The 13,812-nt window shown below is 46.4% G+C and overlaps 1 protein-coding gene across 1 annotated transcript in view; it reads left to right on the forward strand.

The window, feature by feature from the left end:
- LOC134933200 (A disintegrin and metalloproteinase with thrombospondin motifs 2-like) overlaps positions 1-13,812 on the forward strand; it is a 968,191-nt gene that overhangs the window by 161,525 nt on the left and 792,854 nt on the right. The window contains exon 2 of the mRNA XM_063928241.1: positions 13,003-13,364. Within this exon, the coding sequence (XP_063784311.1) occupies positions 13,003-13,364 (362 nt within the window). The remainder of the gene's footprint in view (positions 1-13,002; positions 13,365-13,812) is intronic.

Below are 13,812 nucleotides of genomic sequence, written 5' to 3' on the forward strand. Positions count from 1 at the left end.
CATCAATGCACAAGGGTTCTGGGTAAAAATGGTGGCTTCCTACGAAGCAATCCCATTCGGCAGATTCCACGCAAGACTTTCCAATGGAACCTACTGGACAAATGGTCCGGGTCGCATCTTCAGATGCTTCAGCGGATAACCCTGTCACCAGGGACAATGGGTATCCCTCCTGTGGTGGTTGCAGAGTGCTCATCTTCTAGAGGGCCGCAGATTCGGCATGCGGGACTGGGTCCTGGTGGCCACGGATGCCAGCCTGCGAGGCTGGGGAGCAGTCACACAGGGAAGGAATATCCAGGGCTTATGGTCAAGCCTGGAGACATCACTTCACATAAATGTCCTGAAGCTAAGGGCCATTTACAATGCTCTAAGCTTAGCAAGACCTCTGCTTCAAGGTCAGCCGGTGTTGATCCAGTCGGACAACATTACGGCAGTCACCCACGTAAACAGACAGGGTGCCACAAGAAGCAGGAGGGCAATGGCAGAAGCTGCAAGGATTCTTCGCGGGGCGAAAAACCATGTGATAGCACTGTCAGCAGTTTTCATTCCGGGAGTGGACAACTGGGAAGCAGTTTTCCTCAGCACGACCTCCACCCGGGAGAGTAAGGACTTCACCCAGAAGTCTTCCACATGATTATAAACCGTTGGGAAAAACTCGACAGGTATTGCACCACGTCAAGGGACCCTCAGGCAATAGCTGTAGATGCTCTGGTAACACCGTGGGTGTACCAATCAGTGTATGGGTTCCCTCCTCTGCCTCTCATACCCAAGGTACTGAGATTGATAAGATGGAGAGGAGTAAGCACTATATTAGTGGCTCCGGATTGGCCAAGAAGGAATTGGTAACCGGAACTTCAAGAGATGCTCACGGAGGATCCGTAGCCTCTACCTCTAAGAAGGGTCCTGCTCCAGCAAGGACCTTGTCTGTTCCAAGACTTACCGCGGCTGCGTTGACGGCATGGCGGTTGAACGCCGGATCCTGAAGGAAAAAGGCATTCCGGATGAAGTCTTCCCTATCCTGATCAAAGCCAGGAAGGATGTAACCGCAAAACATTATCACCGCATTTGGCGAAAATATGTTGCGTGGTGCGAGGCCAGTATGGCTCGACGGAGGAAATTCAACTGGGTCGATTCCTACATTTCCTGCAAACAGGAGTATCTATGGGCCTGAAATTGGGGTCCATTAAGGTTCAAATTTCGGCTCTGTCAATTTTCTTCCAAAAAAGAACTAGCTTCAGTCCCTGAAGTTCAGACATTTGTTAAAGGGGTACTGCATATACAGCCTCCTTTTGTGCCTTTAGTGGCACTTTTGGGATCTCCAGGTGGTTTTTGGGTTCCAAAAGTCACATTGGTTTGACACACTTAAATCTGTGGAGTTAAAATATCTCACAGAAAAAGTGGTCATGCTGTTGGCTCTGGCCTGGGCCAGGCGCGTGTCAGAATTGGTGGCTTTATCCTGTAAAAGCCCTTATCTGATTTTCCATTCGGACAGGGCGGAATTGAGGACTCGTCCTCAGTTTCTCCCTAGGGTGGTTTCAGCGTTCACCTGAACCAAACCTATTGTGGTGCCTGCGGCTACTAGGGACTTGGAGGACTCCAAGTTGCTAGACGTTGTCAGGACCCGGAAAATATATGTTTCCAGGACGGCTGGAGTCAGGAAATCTGACTCGCTGTTTATCCTCTATGCACCCAACTAGCTGGGTGCTCCTGCTTTTAAGCAGACTATTGCTCGTTGGATTTGTAGTACAATTCAGCTTGCACATTCTGTGGCAGGCCTGCCACAGCCAAAAATCTGTAAATGCCCACTCCACAAGGAAGGTGGGCTCATCTTGGGCAGCTGCCCGAGGGGTCTCGGCTTTACAACTTTGCCGAGCAGTTACTTGGTCAGGAGCAAATACGTTTGTAAAATTCTACAAATTTGTTACCCTGGCTGAGGAGGACCGGGAGTTCTCTCATTGGGGGCTGCAGAGTCATCCGCACTCTCCCGCCCGTTTGGGAGCTTTGGTATAATCCCCATGGTCCTTACGGAGTTCCCAGCATCCACTAGGACGTCAGAGAAAATAAGAATTTACTTACCGATAATTCTATTTCTCGTAGTCCGTAGTGGATGCTGGGCGCCCATCCCAAGTGCGGATTGTCTGCAATACTGGTACATAATTATTGTTACCAAAAAATTTGGGTTATTGTTGTAGTGAGCCATCTTTTCGAGAGGCTTCTCTATTATCATGCTGTTAACTGGGTTCAGATCACAAGTTGTACAGTGTGATTGGTGTGGCTGGTATGAGTCTTACCCGGGATTCAAAATCCTTCCTTATTGTGTACGCTCGTCCGGGCACAGTATCCTAACTGAGGCTTGGAGGAGGGTCATAGGGGGAGGAGCCAGTGCACACCAGGTGATCCTAAAGCTTTCTTTAGATGTGCCCTGTCTCCTGCGGAGCCGCTATTCCCCATGGTCCTTACGGAGTTCCCAGCATCCACTACGGACTACGAGAAATAGAATTATCGGTAAGTAAATTCTTATTTTTTAACCAGAGGTATGGTAATTGTGTTATAGACACTTGAAAGTCTTAGGTTGAGCGATGTTGTTGTTGTTGTTGTTGTTGTTGTTGTTGTTGTTGTTGTTGTTGTTGTTTTTTCTTTAAATAAAGCACTTGGGGATCCCGAGTGCCAGCTTCTCCCTCCAGGGGTGTCATGGACACCCCAAGAGGGAGAATAGTTGTCGGTATGCCGGCTGTCGAGATTCCAGCGTCTGTATGGTGAATTTCGGGATCCTGACAGCCGGCATATCAAACGCCTCCCATTTCACCATCTGTTATTTGGTAAACCTTACAAATAGCTGAACTTGATACAATCATCAGCTAAAGTGTAACAAGTGATTGCAACAAAATCTCAGTACTTTCTGTACCTTAAAAGAAGCGCTCGTTGGTAGTAGGTTATAAAGTGATGCATTTATATTTTAAAGAGCACCATTCTTTTTTTGTGTATATCAGTTCAAATTACTGCATAATGTGATATTTAACTGTATAGTGTCCCCATATGCAGAGCCGGCCCTAACCATTATGTTGCCCTAGGCAAGATTTTGGCTGGTGCCCCCTTGCACAGACGCTAGTTCCGCCTCTAACCCTGTACCCCTTTCCCAGCACCATCACCCCTCATCTATAGCAGTCCTCATTTTGGTGCTCCTACTCCTATATTATAAATAGGAACAGTGTGCACATTTGGTGCGCAGCCCAGAACGGGGTGTGTTCTTGCTAGGAAGGGGCATGGCCACATAATACCCCCAGTTGAAATTACGCCACACAGTACTGCAACTTTATTCACCTTATATCATGCAATAGTGTCTCTTATTCACATTACATCACACAGTAGTACCACGTTACTCCTCACAGTAGTGCCCCTTATTCACATGACACCACACCATATTGCTCTTTATTCACATTAGACCACACAGTATTTCTATACGTTACGCCACAAAGTACTGTAGTACACCTTATACACATAATGTCGCACATTAGTGATGCATTTCATATGCAGCTAGAGCCGCAGTCACACACAGAATATAGGCATGCTGCATATCATTTTAATCATCAGAAAGCTGCTTGTGCCTCTAGGCATATGCCTAGTTGCCTATGCCTAGGGCCGGCTCAGCCTATTTGTTGCCGAGAGCTATAGTCTCCCAGTATAGTCTCCCATTCTACTTTTTCTCTTACGTCCTAGAGGATACTGGGGTCCACATTAGTACCATGGGGTATAGAAGGGTCCACTAGGAGCCTTGGGCACTTTAAGAAATCAATAGTGTGCACTGGCTTCCCCCTCTATGCCCCTCCTACGAGACTCTGTTTAGAAAATGTGCCTGGATGAGCCGGTCACACTTAGGAAGCTCCTGAAGAGTTTTCTGCATTTATTTTTTGTTTGTTATTTTCAGGCAGGTCTGGTTGGTACTAGACTGCCTGCTTCGTGGGACTTAGGGGGGAGAACGGCCCAACTTCCTAAAGAGTTAATGGTCCCATTTCTCAGCTGACAGGACACTGAGCTCCTGATGGAGTCATTCGCAAGCCCCACCATGGCGAGCGTACCCTCCCGCAGCACACTGCCAACCCTAACAGAGCCAGAAGATAGAGTGGTGAGTACAGCGCTGGCATCCCGGTTAGTAGGCAGCCAGCAGGAATGGCAGCACAAGGGTAGAAGCGGCTCCAGGGGGCTCAGGAGGACATACTGTGTAGTGTGTCCCGCTGTGAGGGGCGCGCTGAACCACCACTGATTACCCACACTGGCTAACATACCTAACAAGGGTGTTAACCCTCTGATAGACACAAAAATACCTCGGACCAGTATAAAAAAAAAGCGGGAAGCCGAGCGCCATTAAGGGGGCGGAGCTTCACTATGAGCAGATCCAGCAGCTCTCCAGCGCCATTTTCCCTCTGCAGCTTACACGGACAAGATTCACAGGGAAAAGCAGCTCCTCCACCAAGACTCCACATCTCCTCAGTGGTACCAGGGGGTCTTAGAAGGGGGGGAGGGGGGGAAATACTGTAGAATACTAAGCCCTATTAAGGGACTTAGTGTGATGACCCAGCTAAGTTTTACTTAGCTACAAGGTTCTGTGTGGCTGGCTCCATCTTCTGTGTCTCCCTGCGGGCTCTGTGTGGGTTAAATTGTGTTTCACCTTCTGTGTGTGGATGTGTGTGTGTCCCTTCACGTTGCCATGTCCAGGGACAGTTTTTTACACAGCAGAGTGTTTATCCTCCCCCAGAGACACTCTACCATGTACTCAAAATAGTACACAACCTCAGGCTAGTGGGGCAGAACCCCCCTGGTTAGATTTTATTAAAGGGGTGATATCTAATATTTCTACAAAATTGTCCCATAATATGAGAGAGAGAGATGCAATTCTTAAGACAGTCTATGGATGACCTGATGAATAGGGATTCAGTTCTCATACCAGCGTCTCAGACCCCTGCCATTTGCCCACAAAAGCGTACTCTGGCCCAACTAATGCAGGCTGATACTGATGACAATACATCAGACCCAGAGGAGGGTGAAGTGGATGTGAGTGGGAGGGATGCTATCCTATCACAGGCAGGGCCGGCTCTACCATTAGGCAGCTTTAGGCAGCTGCCTAGGGACGCCGGCCCCTGGAGGGCGCCACTGAATTCATCTAGCAAAAAATTTAAAGATGTCTCTGTATGCAGCCTCCTCCTTTTACAGTGCGCTGGCTGCTGCTGTGGGTCTAATAAGGTACAGCCGCTGCTATCAGGCTGTACCACATAGTGTCTCAGCATTTCCTCCATGCCGACACATGTAACATCAAATCATGTTAAGGCACATAGGAGGTGGATGTAACTATGGCTCCCGAGGGGCGCCCCCACGGCCACTTCTCATAGCCCTGATGTACCGCCTCTAGTCCTCTGGATCATGGCTTCCCAGCAGCAAGAAGCACCTGACTACATGTATGCACCCGCAGCGTCGCTGTAATGCAGCTGTCATCCTCAAAGGGGATCCTGCCAATGCCAAGGGAAAAACATGAAAACAGATTAAGGTAAGTAACCCATTGGGGTTATGAGGTCCGCAGACAGTGCAGATCTTACAGCCCGATGGGTGGTTTGCTCTTGTAAACAGCATAATAGGGAAAACACAGGCATTGGGGCACAATACAGTACATATGGAGGAGGTGGGATCACTAATGAACTTACAGATGTGTGGATGGAATACTATAAGTCGCATACAAATATATGTATGTCTGTGTATATTTGTATGTATACACATACAATTAAAGGGATGTAGTTGGCATACTGGTGGATGGGATGGTGTTGTTCAGGATACCAGTGCCGGAATCCCGACACCTGTCAGAATGCCAACACCAGAATCCCAACAGCCGGCATACTGAATGTTGTGCCAAGGAGGGTTAGGGTTAGACTGCGGGGAGGGAGATGTTAGGGGAAGGAGTAGGGTTAATTAAGTCCATTCAAAATGTCAGGATTAAGATGGTCGACTTACCATACCCAACCCCACTAAATATCCCCACCAGACCCTATATATATATATATATATATATATATATATATATATATATATATATATATATATATATATATATATATATATATGGGAAAAAAGGATTCAGGAGAATGCGCCCATAGTGTAAATCTGATTTATTTATAAAAACATATCAGTAAAACCAAATCACAGGTATAGATATAATAATACCTCTTCAGACCCACACTTTGGGCCAGTTTATGCATATAAGAAATTCCACAAGGCTAATGCACCAACCGCCGTGTCCAAACGCCGGGACCGTGCACCGTGCTGCGCTCAGAAGCCCGTCCGGCCACCCGCAGTGATCACAGGGAGATGCAGAACCGAGTGAATGAGACGTCTGGCAAGCTCCGCCCCTTGGGGCGGAGCTTGCCAGACGTCTCATTCACTCGGTTCGGGGGCGGAGCTTGCCAGACGTCTCATTCACTCGGTTCTGCATCTCCCTGTGATCACTGCGGGTGGCCGGACGGGCTTCTGAGCGCAGCACGGTGCACGGTCCCGGCGTTTGGACACGGCGGTTGGTGCATTAGCCTTGTGGAATTTCTTATATGCATAAACTGGCCCAAAGTGTGGGTCTGAAGAGGTATTATTATATCTATACCTGTGATTTGGTTTTACTGATATGTTTTTATAAATAAATCAGATTTACACTATGGGCGCATTCTCCTGAATCCTTTTTTCCCAGAAATTCATTCAAGGAGTCCTGAATGCTTTGGAGAAGTGCAGCGGTGGTGGTTCATCAGTGCTAACAGCCAAGGTGTGGAATCACCTGTGGACTGCAAACCTTCATTAAGACTAACCAGCGCACCTGTACACCAATCTTTGCCCATATATATATATATATATATATATATATATATATATATATATATATATATATATATCTATATATCAATTTATATTGACCTCAGTGTCCTATATGATTCCTAACGTGCTGGCTAGCGTGTATACATAAAGAATAGATGACGCTCAAGGACTTTTAAAGTGAAAGTACAGTATATTGTGAGCAATTAATTCCAGCCCACCTAGGGGCCACCTGCATCTTGGGTGGGGGGAGCTTTTGTAGGTTTGGGGGCGCTGGGCTGAAGCTTTGCCTAGGGTGCAGAGAGATCTTGCACTGGCCCTGGTCACAGGGAATACAGGCCCTAATAGGAGCTATTAGAGATGTCCTGCACATTCCTGACAAGGTGGCAGAGGTAGAGGAGGAATCTTATTTTAATGTAATGTTTCAGATCCCTAAAAGATTAATTACATTCTTTCCCTTCCCTCTGGAAGATACTGTAGAAAGAAATGGGAAAACCCTCTGATTGTGGACGCATCAGTGTCTAGGTTGTCACGTAAGATAGTCTTACCTGTTTCCGGGGCAGCATCCTTAAAGGACACAGCTGACCGCAAGATTGAGACCACTCTCAGATCTTTATACACTGCTGCTGGGGTAGCCCAAAGACCCACTATTGCTTGTGCATGGATCACTAAGGCCATTGCTAAGTGGTCAGGTAACCTAATTGATGGATTAGATTCCCTACCCAGGGGGTAGATAATTTTACTCCTACAGTATATTCAACACCCTGTTAACTTTATGGTGGAGGCCATAAAGAATATTGGTTTGCTCAACGCACGCACCACTGCCATGGCAGTGTCAGCATGCAGGGGCTTATGGCTACGCCAGTGGACTGCAGATGCTGATTCCAGGAAAGGCGTGGAAAGCCTGCCATTCACAGGTGAGGCCCTTTTTGGAGATGAACTGGATACGTGGATATACAAGGCTATGGCAGGTAAGTCTACATACCTTCCTTCCGAAGCACCCCCAGCTAGGAAAACCTACTCTGCCCCAACTCTGCAGTCCTTTCGGACAGCGAAATTCAAAGGCAAATCCAAAGGTTCTTCAACAGCCTTCAAAGGTAATAGAGGTAAACCCAGAAAACCAGCAGCTGCAGGTTCTCAGGAACAGACCTCTGGGTCTGCTTCCTCAAAGACTTCAGCATGACGGTGGTCCGCACTGCCTTGAAGACAGGCATGTGGGAGCTCTGTTACGTTATTTCAGTCACTTTGGGCAACATCTTGCCAGGATCCCTGGGTCACAGACCTTATCGCCCAGGGCTACAGACTGGAGTTTCAGTAACTCCCACCTCACAGATTCTTCAAATCTGGCTTACCAGCTTCTCCGGAAGCAAGTATGACTTTACAGGCAGCAATTCAAAAACTGGTACAAATCCAGGTCATTGTTCCAGTTCCACCTCAGCTACAGAACAAAGGTTATTATTCCAACCTGTTTGTGGTACCGAAAACGGACGGTTCGGTAAGACCCATTTAAAACCTCAAGTCACTGAACCCGTACTTACGGGTGTTCAAGTTCAATCTCAGGTCTGGAGGAGGGGGAATTCCTGGTGTCTTTGGACATCAAGGATGCTTACCTTCATATTCCGATTTAGCCACCTCATCAGACTTATTTACGGTTTGCACTACAGGACTGTCACTACCAGTTCTAGGCCCTGCCATTTGGCCTCTCCGCGGCACCGAGGGTGTTCACCAAGATAATGGCAGAAATTATGTTTGTCCTCCGCAAGCAGGGAGTGAACATAATACTTTACCTGGATGGCCTGCTGATAAAGTTCCATCCAGGGAGAGGTTGTTGGACAGCACTGCCTGCTCAACCCGACTACTTCTGCATCATGGGTGGATTCTGAACCTACCAAAATCCCACCTGGAACCAACACGGAGGCTTTCATTCCTGGGGATGATACTGGATAGGGAGGAACAGAAGGTATTCCTTTCGTTGGAAAAGGCATTGGTAATCCAGTCGATGGTGCAGGATGTTCTAAAACCAGCCCGGATATCGGTGCATCTATGCATTTGCCTTCTGGGGAAGATGGTCGCCTCGTACGAGGATCTGCAGTAGAGAAGGTTTCATGCGAGGCCCTTCCAGCTGGATCTGCTGGACAAATCACATCATCACATGCACCAGAGAATCCGTTTGTCGCCAAAAGCCATGATTTCTCTTCTGTGGTGGCTTCACACTTCTCACCTGACCGAGAATCAAAGGTTTGGGATTCAAAATTGGATTCTGCTAACCACAGACGCAAGCCTCAGAGGTTGGGGAGCAGTCACCCAGGGGGAACAGTTCCAAGGAAAATGGTCAAGGCAGGAAGCCATTCTTCCGATCAACAGTCTGGAACTAAGGGCCATATACAATGCCCTTCAACAGGCATCACATCTTCTTCAAGATCAAGCCATTTAGGTTAAGTCGGACAATGTGACGGCAGTAACGGTAACGTACATAAACCGACAGGGCAGAACAAAGAGCAGAGCAGCAATGTCAGAGGTAACAAGAATTCTCCTCTGGGCAGGTAGACGCGGTGGCGCTGTCGGTGATCTTCATTCCGGGAGTAGACAACTGGGAAGCGGGCTTCCTCAGCAGACACAACCTCCACCCAGGAGAGTGGGGCCTTCACCCAGAGGCGTTCGGGTGCTTGACACGTCGGTGGGGAATGCCACAAATCAACATGATGGCCTCTCGTCTCAACAAGAAGCTCAAGCGGTATTGTTCCAGGTCTAGGGACCCGCAAGCAGTGGCGGTGGACGCTCTGGTGACTCCATAGGTCTGCCTGATGGTGTACGTGTTTCCACCACTACCATTGATCCAAAAGATTCTCAAAAGAATAAAAAGGGAAAAGGTTCAAGCAATTCTCATTGCTCCGGTCTGGCCAAGAAGGGCCTGGTATGCGGATCTACTGTTGATGCTCCTAGAGGACCTGTGGTCTCTACCTCTTCGCGAGGACCTTATCCAACAGGGGTCATTCGTCTATCAAGAATTACCATGGCTCTGTTTGACGGCATGGAGGTTGAGCGTCAAATTCTAGCCCGGAAAGGGATCCCGGATAGGGTTATTCCAATCCTGATCCAAGCCAGAAAGGGGGTCACGTCTAAACATTACCACCGTATTTGGAAAAAAATACGTCTCTTGGTGTGAGTACAGGACATTTCCTGCGGTGGAATTTCAACTGGGACGTTTATCCTTTTTCTGCAGTCAGGTGTGGATGTGGGCCTACGTTTGGGCTCCATAAAAGTCCAGATTTTGGCCTTATCCATTTTCTTCCAGAAACAATTGGCTTCTCTCCCTTATGTTCAGACATTTTTGAAGGGGGTTCTGCACATCCAACCGCCCTTTGTGCCTCCTACGGCACCTTGGGATCTCAACGTGGTGTTGCAGTTCCTGCAATCGGAATGGTTTGAGCCTTTACAGGACGTTGACATCAAGTTTCTTACGTGGAAGGCTGTCACGCTCTTGGCTTTGGCTTCTGCAAGGTATGTGTCAGGGCTGGGGGCGTTGTCTCACAAAAGCCCCTATTTGATTTTTCATGAAGATAGGGCTGAACTCGGAACTTGTCAGCAATTTTTTCCAAAGGTGGTATCTGCGTTTCATATAAACCAACCTATTGTGGTTCCCGTGTTTACAGACACTTCTGCTACTTCAAAGTCCTTGGATGTTGTGAGGGCTTTGAAGATCTATGTGAAGCAGACAGCTCGTCACAGAAAATCTGACTCGCTGTTTGTTCTCTATGATCCCAATAAAATTGGGTGTCCTGCTTCAAAGCAGACAGTTGCACGCTGGATCAGGCTTACTATCTAGCATGCTTATTCCGCAGCAGGTATGCCGTGTCCAAAATCTGTATAGGCCCACTCTACTAGGTCGGTGGGTTCTTCCTGGGCGGCTGCCCGGGGTGTCTCGGCTTTACAACTCTGCCAAACAGCTACTTGGTCTGGTTCGAACATGTTTGCTAAGTTCTACAAGTTCGATACTTAAACCTCTGAGGACCTTCAGTTTGGTAAATCAGTTCTGCAGGAACCTCTGCACTCTCCCACCCGGTTTGGGAGCTTTGGTACATCCCCATGGTACTAATATGGACCACAGTATCCAATAAGACGTAAGAGAAAATCGGATTTTAATTACCTACCGGTAAATCCTTTACTCATAGTCTGTAGAGGATACTGGGCGCCCAGGGCCGTCTTTCCGTATGGGCTCAATGGGCTCTTGCCCAAGGGCCCCAGGAGTATAAGGGCCCTAGTCTGATAGCTGAGGGTCCCCTCTTTCCAGAGGTACCAGATTTTTTTAAATCGGCCCTAGGGAACCAGAGATATCCGACCTCAAAGCAGTAGTCCCCATCCAAGCCTGTTAATTGCTCTTCCCAGCCAGATATCTCGGGCTCTGTAGGATTTAGAGTTTTTCTGAGGGTATATATCAAAATCTGGGACTCTCCACTTTCTGTGGACACTGGCAGCTTGTCTCTGCTATGCCCAGAACCAGAGATATCAGCCTTCAAGCAGCTGGTCCCTGCTCAAGCTCCACACACCTAATATGCAGTTTTATATATTCGTTGGTGGATTGCTCTGGCTCCTGAACTCTGAATCCCAAGTCCCCTGTACCTCCTGACAGGTGAGACACTCTAATTTTTTTATCCCATTCAAAGCTAAGAAATCTTTTTCCAGGAACTGGAGATATCTGCAGTCAGGCAAGCTGCTCTCTCACCAGAAAATGATCAATATTAAGCCCACTCCACTATCGACCCCTCCCTTACATATTAAACACCCCATACCACCCTGGAAGTCATGTACCGGGGCCCCCACAGTCAGCCCAATGCTACCTTCTACAGTTTAGTGTTCTCCCTCCCACCCCATCTGTGCAGTAAAGGAGTAATTAGCAGAAATTACTGCTCCAGGTCCTATATGCTGAGCGGTAGTTAGTATACCCCCTACCGCCCGCAGGACATCTAAGCTGCCGCTGATAGCACCCCCCTGGAGGATGGATAGGGGCCCCAGTGCATTGCTGTGCCCAGGGGCCCACACTGCTGTTAAGACGGTCCTGTGGGTGCCCGCCCAGTGCTTCGTTTCTTCCTACACTGCTACTTGGTTAAGTATTGTTGGTTCAGTGGTTGCTGTTCGTAGTTTATAGTTTGGTTAGCTTGGCTTTCCTCTAGTTTTTGTGTGCTGGTTCGGAATCTCACCACTATCCTTTTATATCCTTCTCTCAAAGTATGTCCGTCTCCTCGGGCACAGTTTCCTAGACTGAGTCTGGTAGGAGGAGGCAGCCCACACTATCAATTTCTTAAAGTGCCCATGGGTCCTAGTGGACCCGTCTATACTCCCATGGTACTAATGTGGACCACAGTATCCTCTACGGACTACGAGAAAAGGATTTACCAGTAGGTAATTAAAATCCTATTGTTTCTAATACTCACTCTGTCTTTGTTTCTAATGCTCTCTGTTTGTAATGCTCTCTGTTTGTAATGCTCTCTGTTTCTAATGCTCTCCGTTTCTAATACTCACCCTGTTTTTGTTTCTAATACTCAATACTCACCCTGTCGTTGTTTCTAATTCTCACCCTGTCGTTGTTTCTAATTCGCACCCTGTCGTTGTTTCTAATTCGCACCCTGTCGGTGTTTCTAATTCTCACCCTGTTATTGTTTCTAATTCTCACCCTGTTATTGTTTCTAATTCTCACCCTGTCGTTGTTTCTAATTCTAATACTCACTCTTTATTTATCTTGCCCTCATTCTCTTTTTGTTAATTTTTTTTTTTTTTTTGAAGATGTCAGACTGGAATGAAGAAGACACTAACCATTATCTTTTTACTATTGCAGTTTTGTTGAATATTTTAGTTGTGTGGGTTCATTGCACTGTTAAGGCACTTCATTGCATTGTTAAGGCTTGATAAGTTAGTTATGTTCAATCTGGTAAAAAAAAAAAAAAAAAAGGCAGATGTTGGTAATTAGCATGTATAACATGATCACTATGCATAAACATTACAGCAATAGAGAAAAATGTATAGTTTCTCTCTAATGGTCATAATCATTCTCACAAATCAAAAGCTTGTATTAAGTTATTACCACTTCTTTATTTTTAATCTGTTATGTTTTGTTTGATGACACTGAATTTATGTGTAAATCATGAAAAGTCTGTTCTGTTTTTTTAGAGTCCCTTTTGCAGAAGATAGAAGAATACAGCCTTGTAACACCAATCAGTACAGATTCAGAGGGAAATTTTCTATCACATTCAGTGTCAAAAAGACAAAAGGCTCGTTTTCAAAGGGACGTTGTGAATACCAGAAACGGATCAAGTGATAATAGAATTTATTATAATGTTACTATTTTTGGTACAGAATTTCATCTAAGGTTAAAAGTGAACTCTAAACTAATTGCACCTGGAGCAACAATAGAATGGGAGGAAGATTCCAATGTGCTGGAAATAGAATCACAGCATAGAAACTGTCTATATGTTGGGGATATAACAGATCTGCCGAATGCTTCTGTTGCTATAAGCAACTGCGACGGACTGGTAAGATTTTACATACCCTCATACAGCATTTAATACATGATATTCTTTTCCTCAATGTATATCATATGCACATCATGCTATGCCCAAGCAAAAATGCAGTCTGGTTTTGTTTTTCATTTGTTTTGATTGCAAATAGCAAGTCCTTGTATTGCATTGGCATATACTTTGTGTGTAGGTATGAGTGTTTGTGTATGTATGTATGTATGTATGTATGTATGTATGTATGTATGTATATGTTATATATCTATATATTATATATTTATTTATTTTACAGTTTTTTTAAAATGTATTATGTTTGTGATAGATCCGGCAATCAAATAGTTAGTCCTTTTATGCTTGCTGCGGTATCTTTATATAGGGGACGGCACCCCCACAGTAGCAGATAAATGCAGCGGCACTCTGAGATTTGTTGATAAGTGTAAACCAGCGGTGAAGCTTTAATTCAACA

This window comes from Pseudophryne corroboree, chromosome 6, assembly GCF_028390025.1.
Source record: "Pseudophryne corroboree isolate aPseCor3 chromosome 6, aPseCor3.hap2, whole genome shotgun sequence".
Lineage (NCBI taxonomy): Eukaryota > Metazoa > Chordata > Amphibia > Anura > Myobatrachidae > Pseudophryne > Pseudophryne corroboree.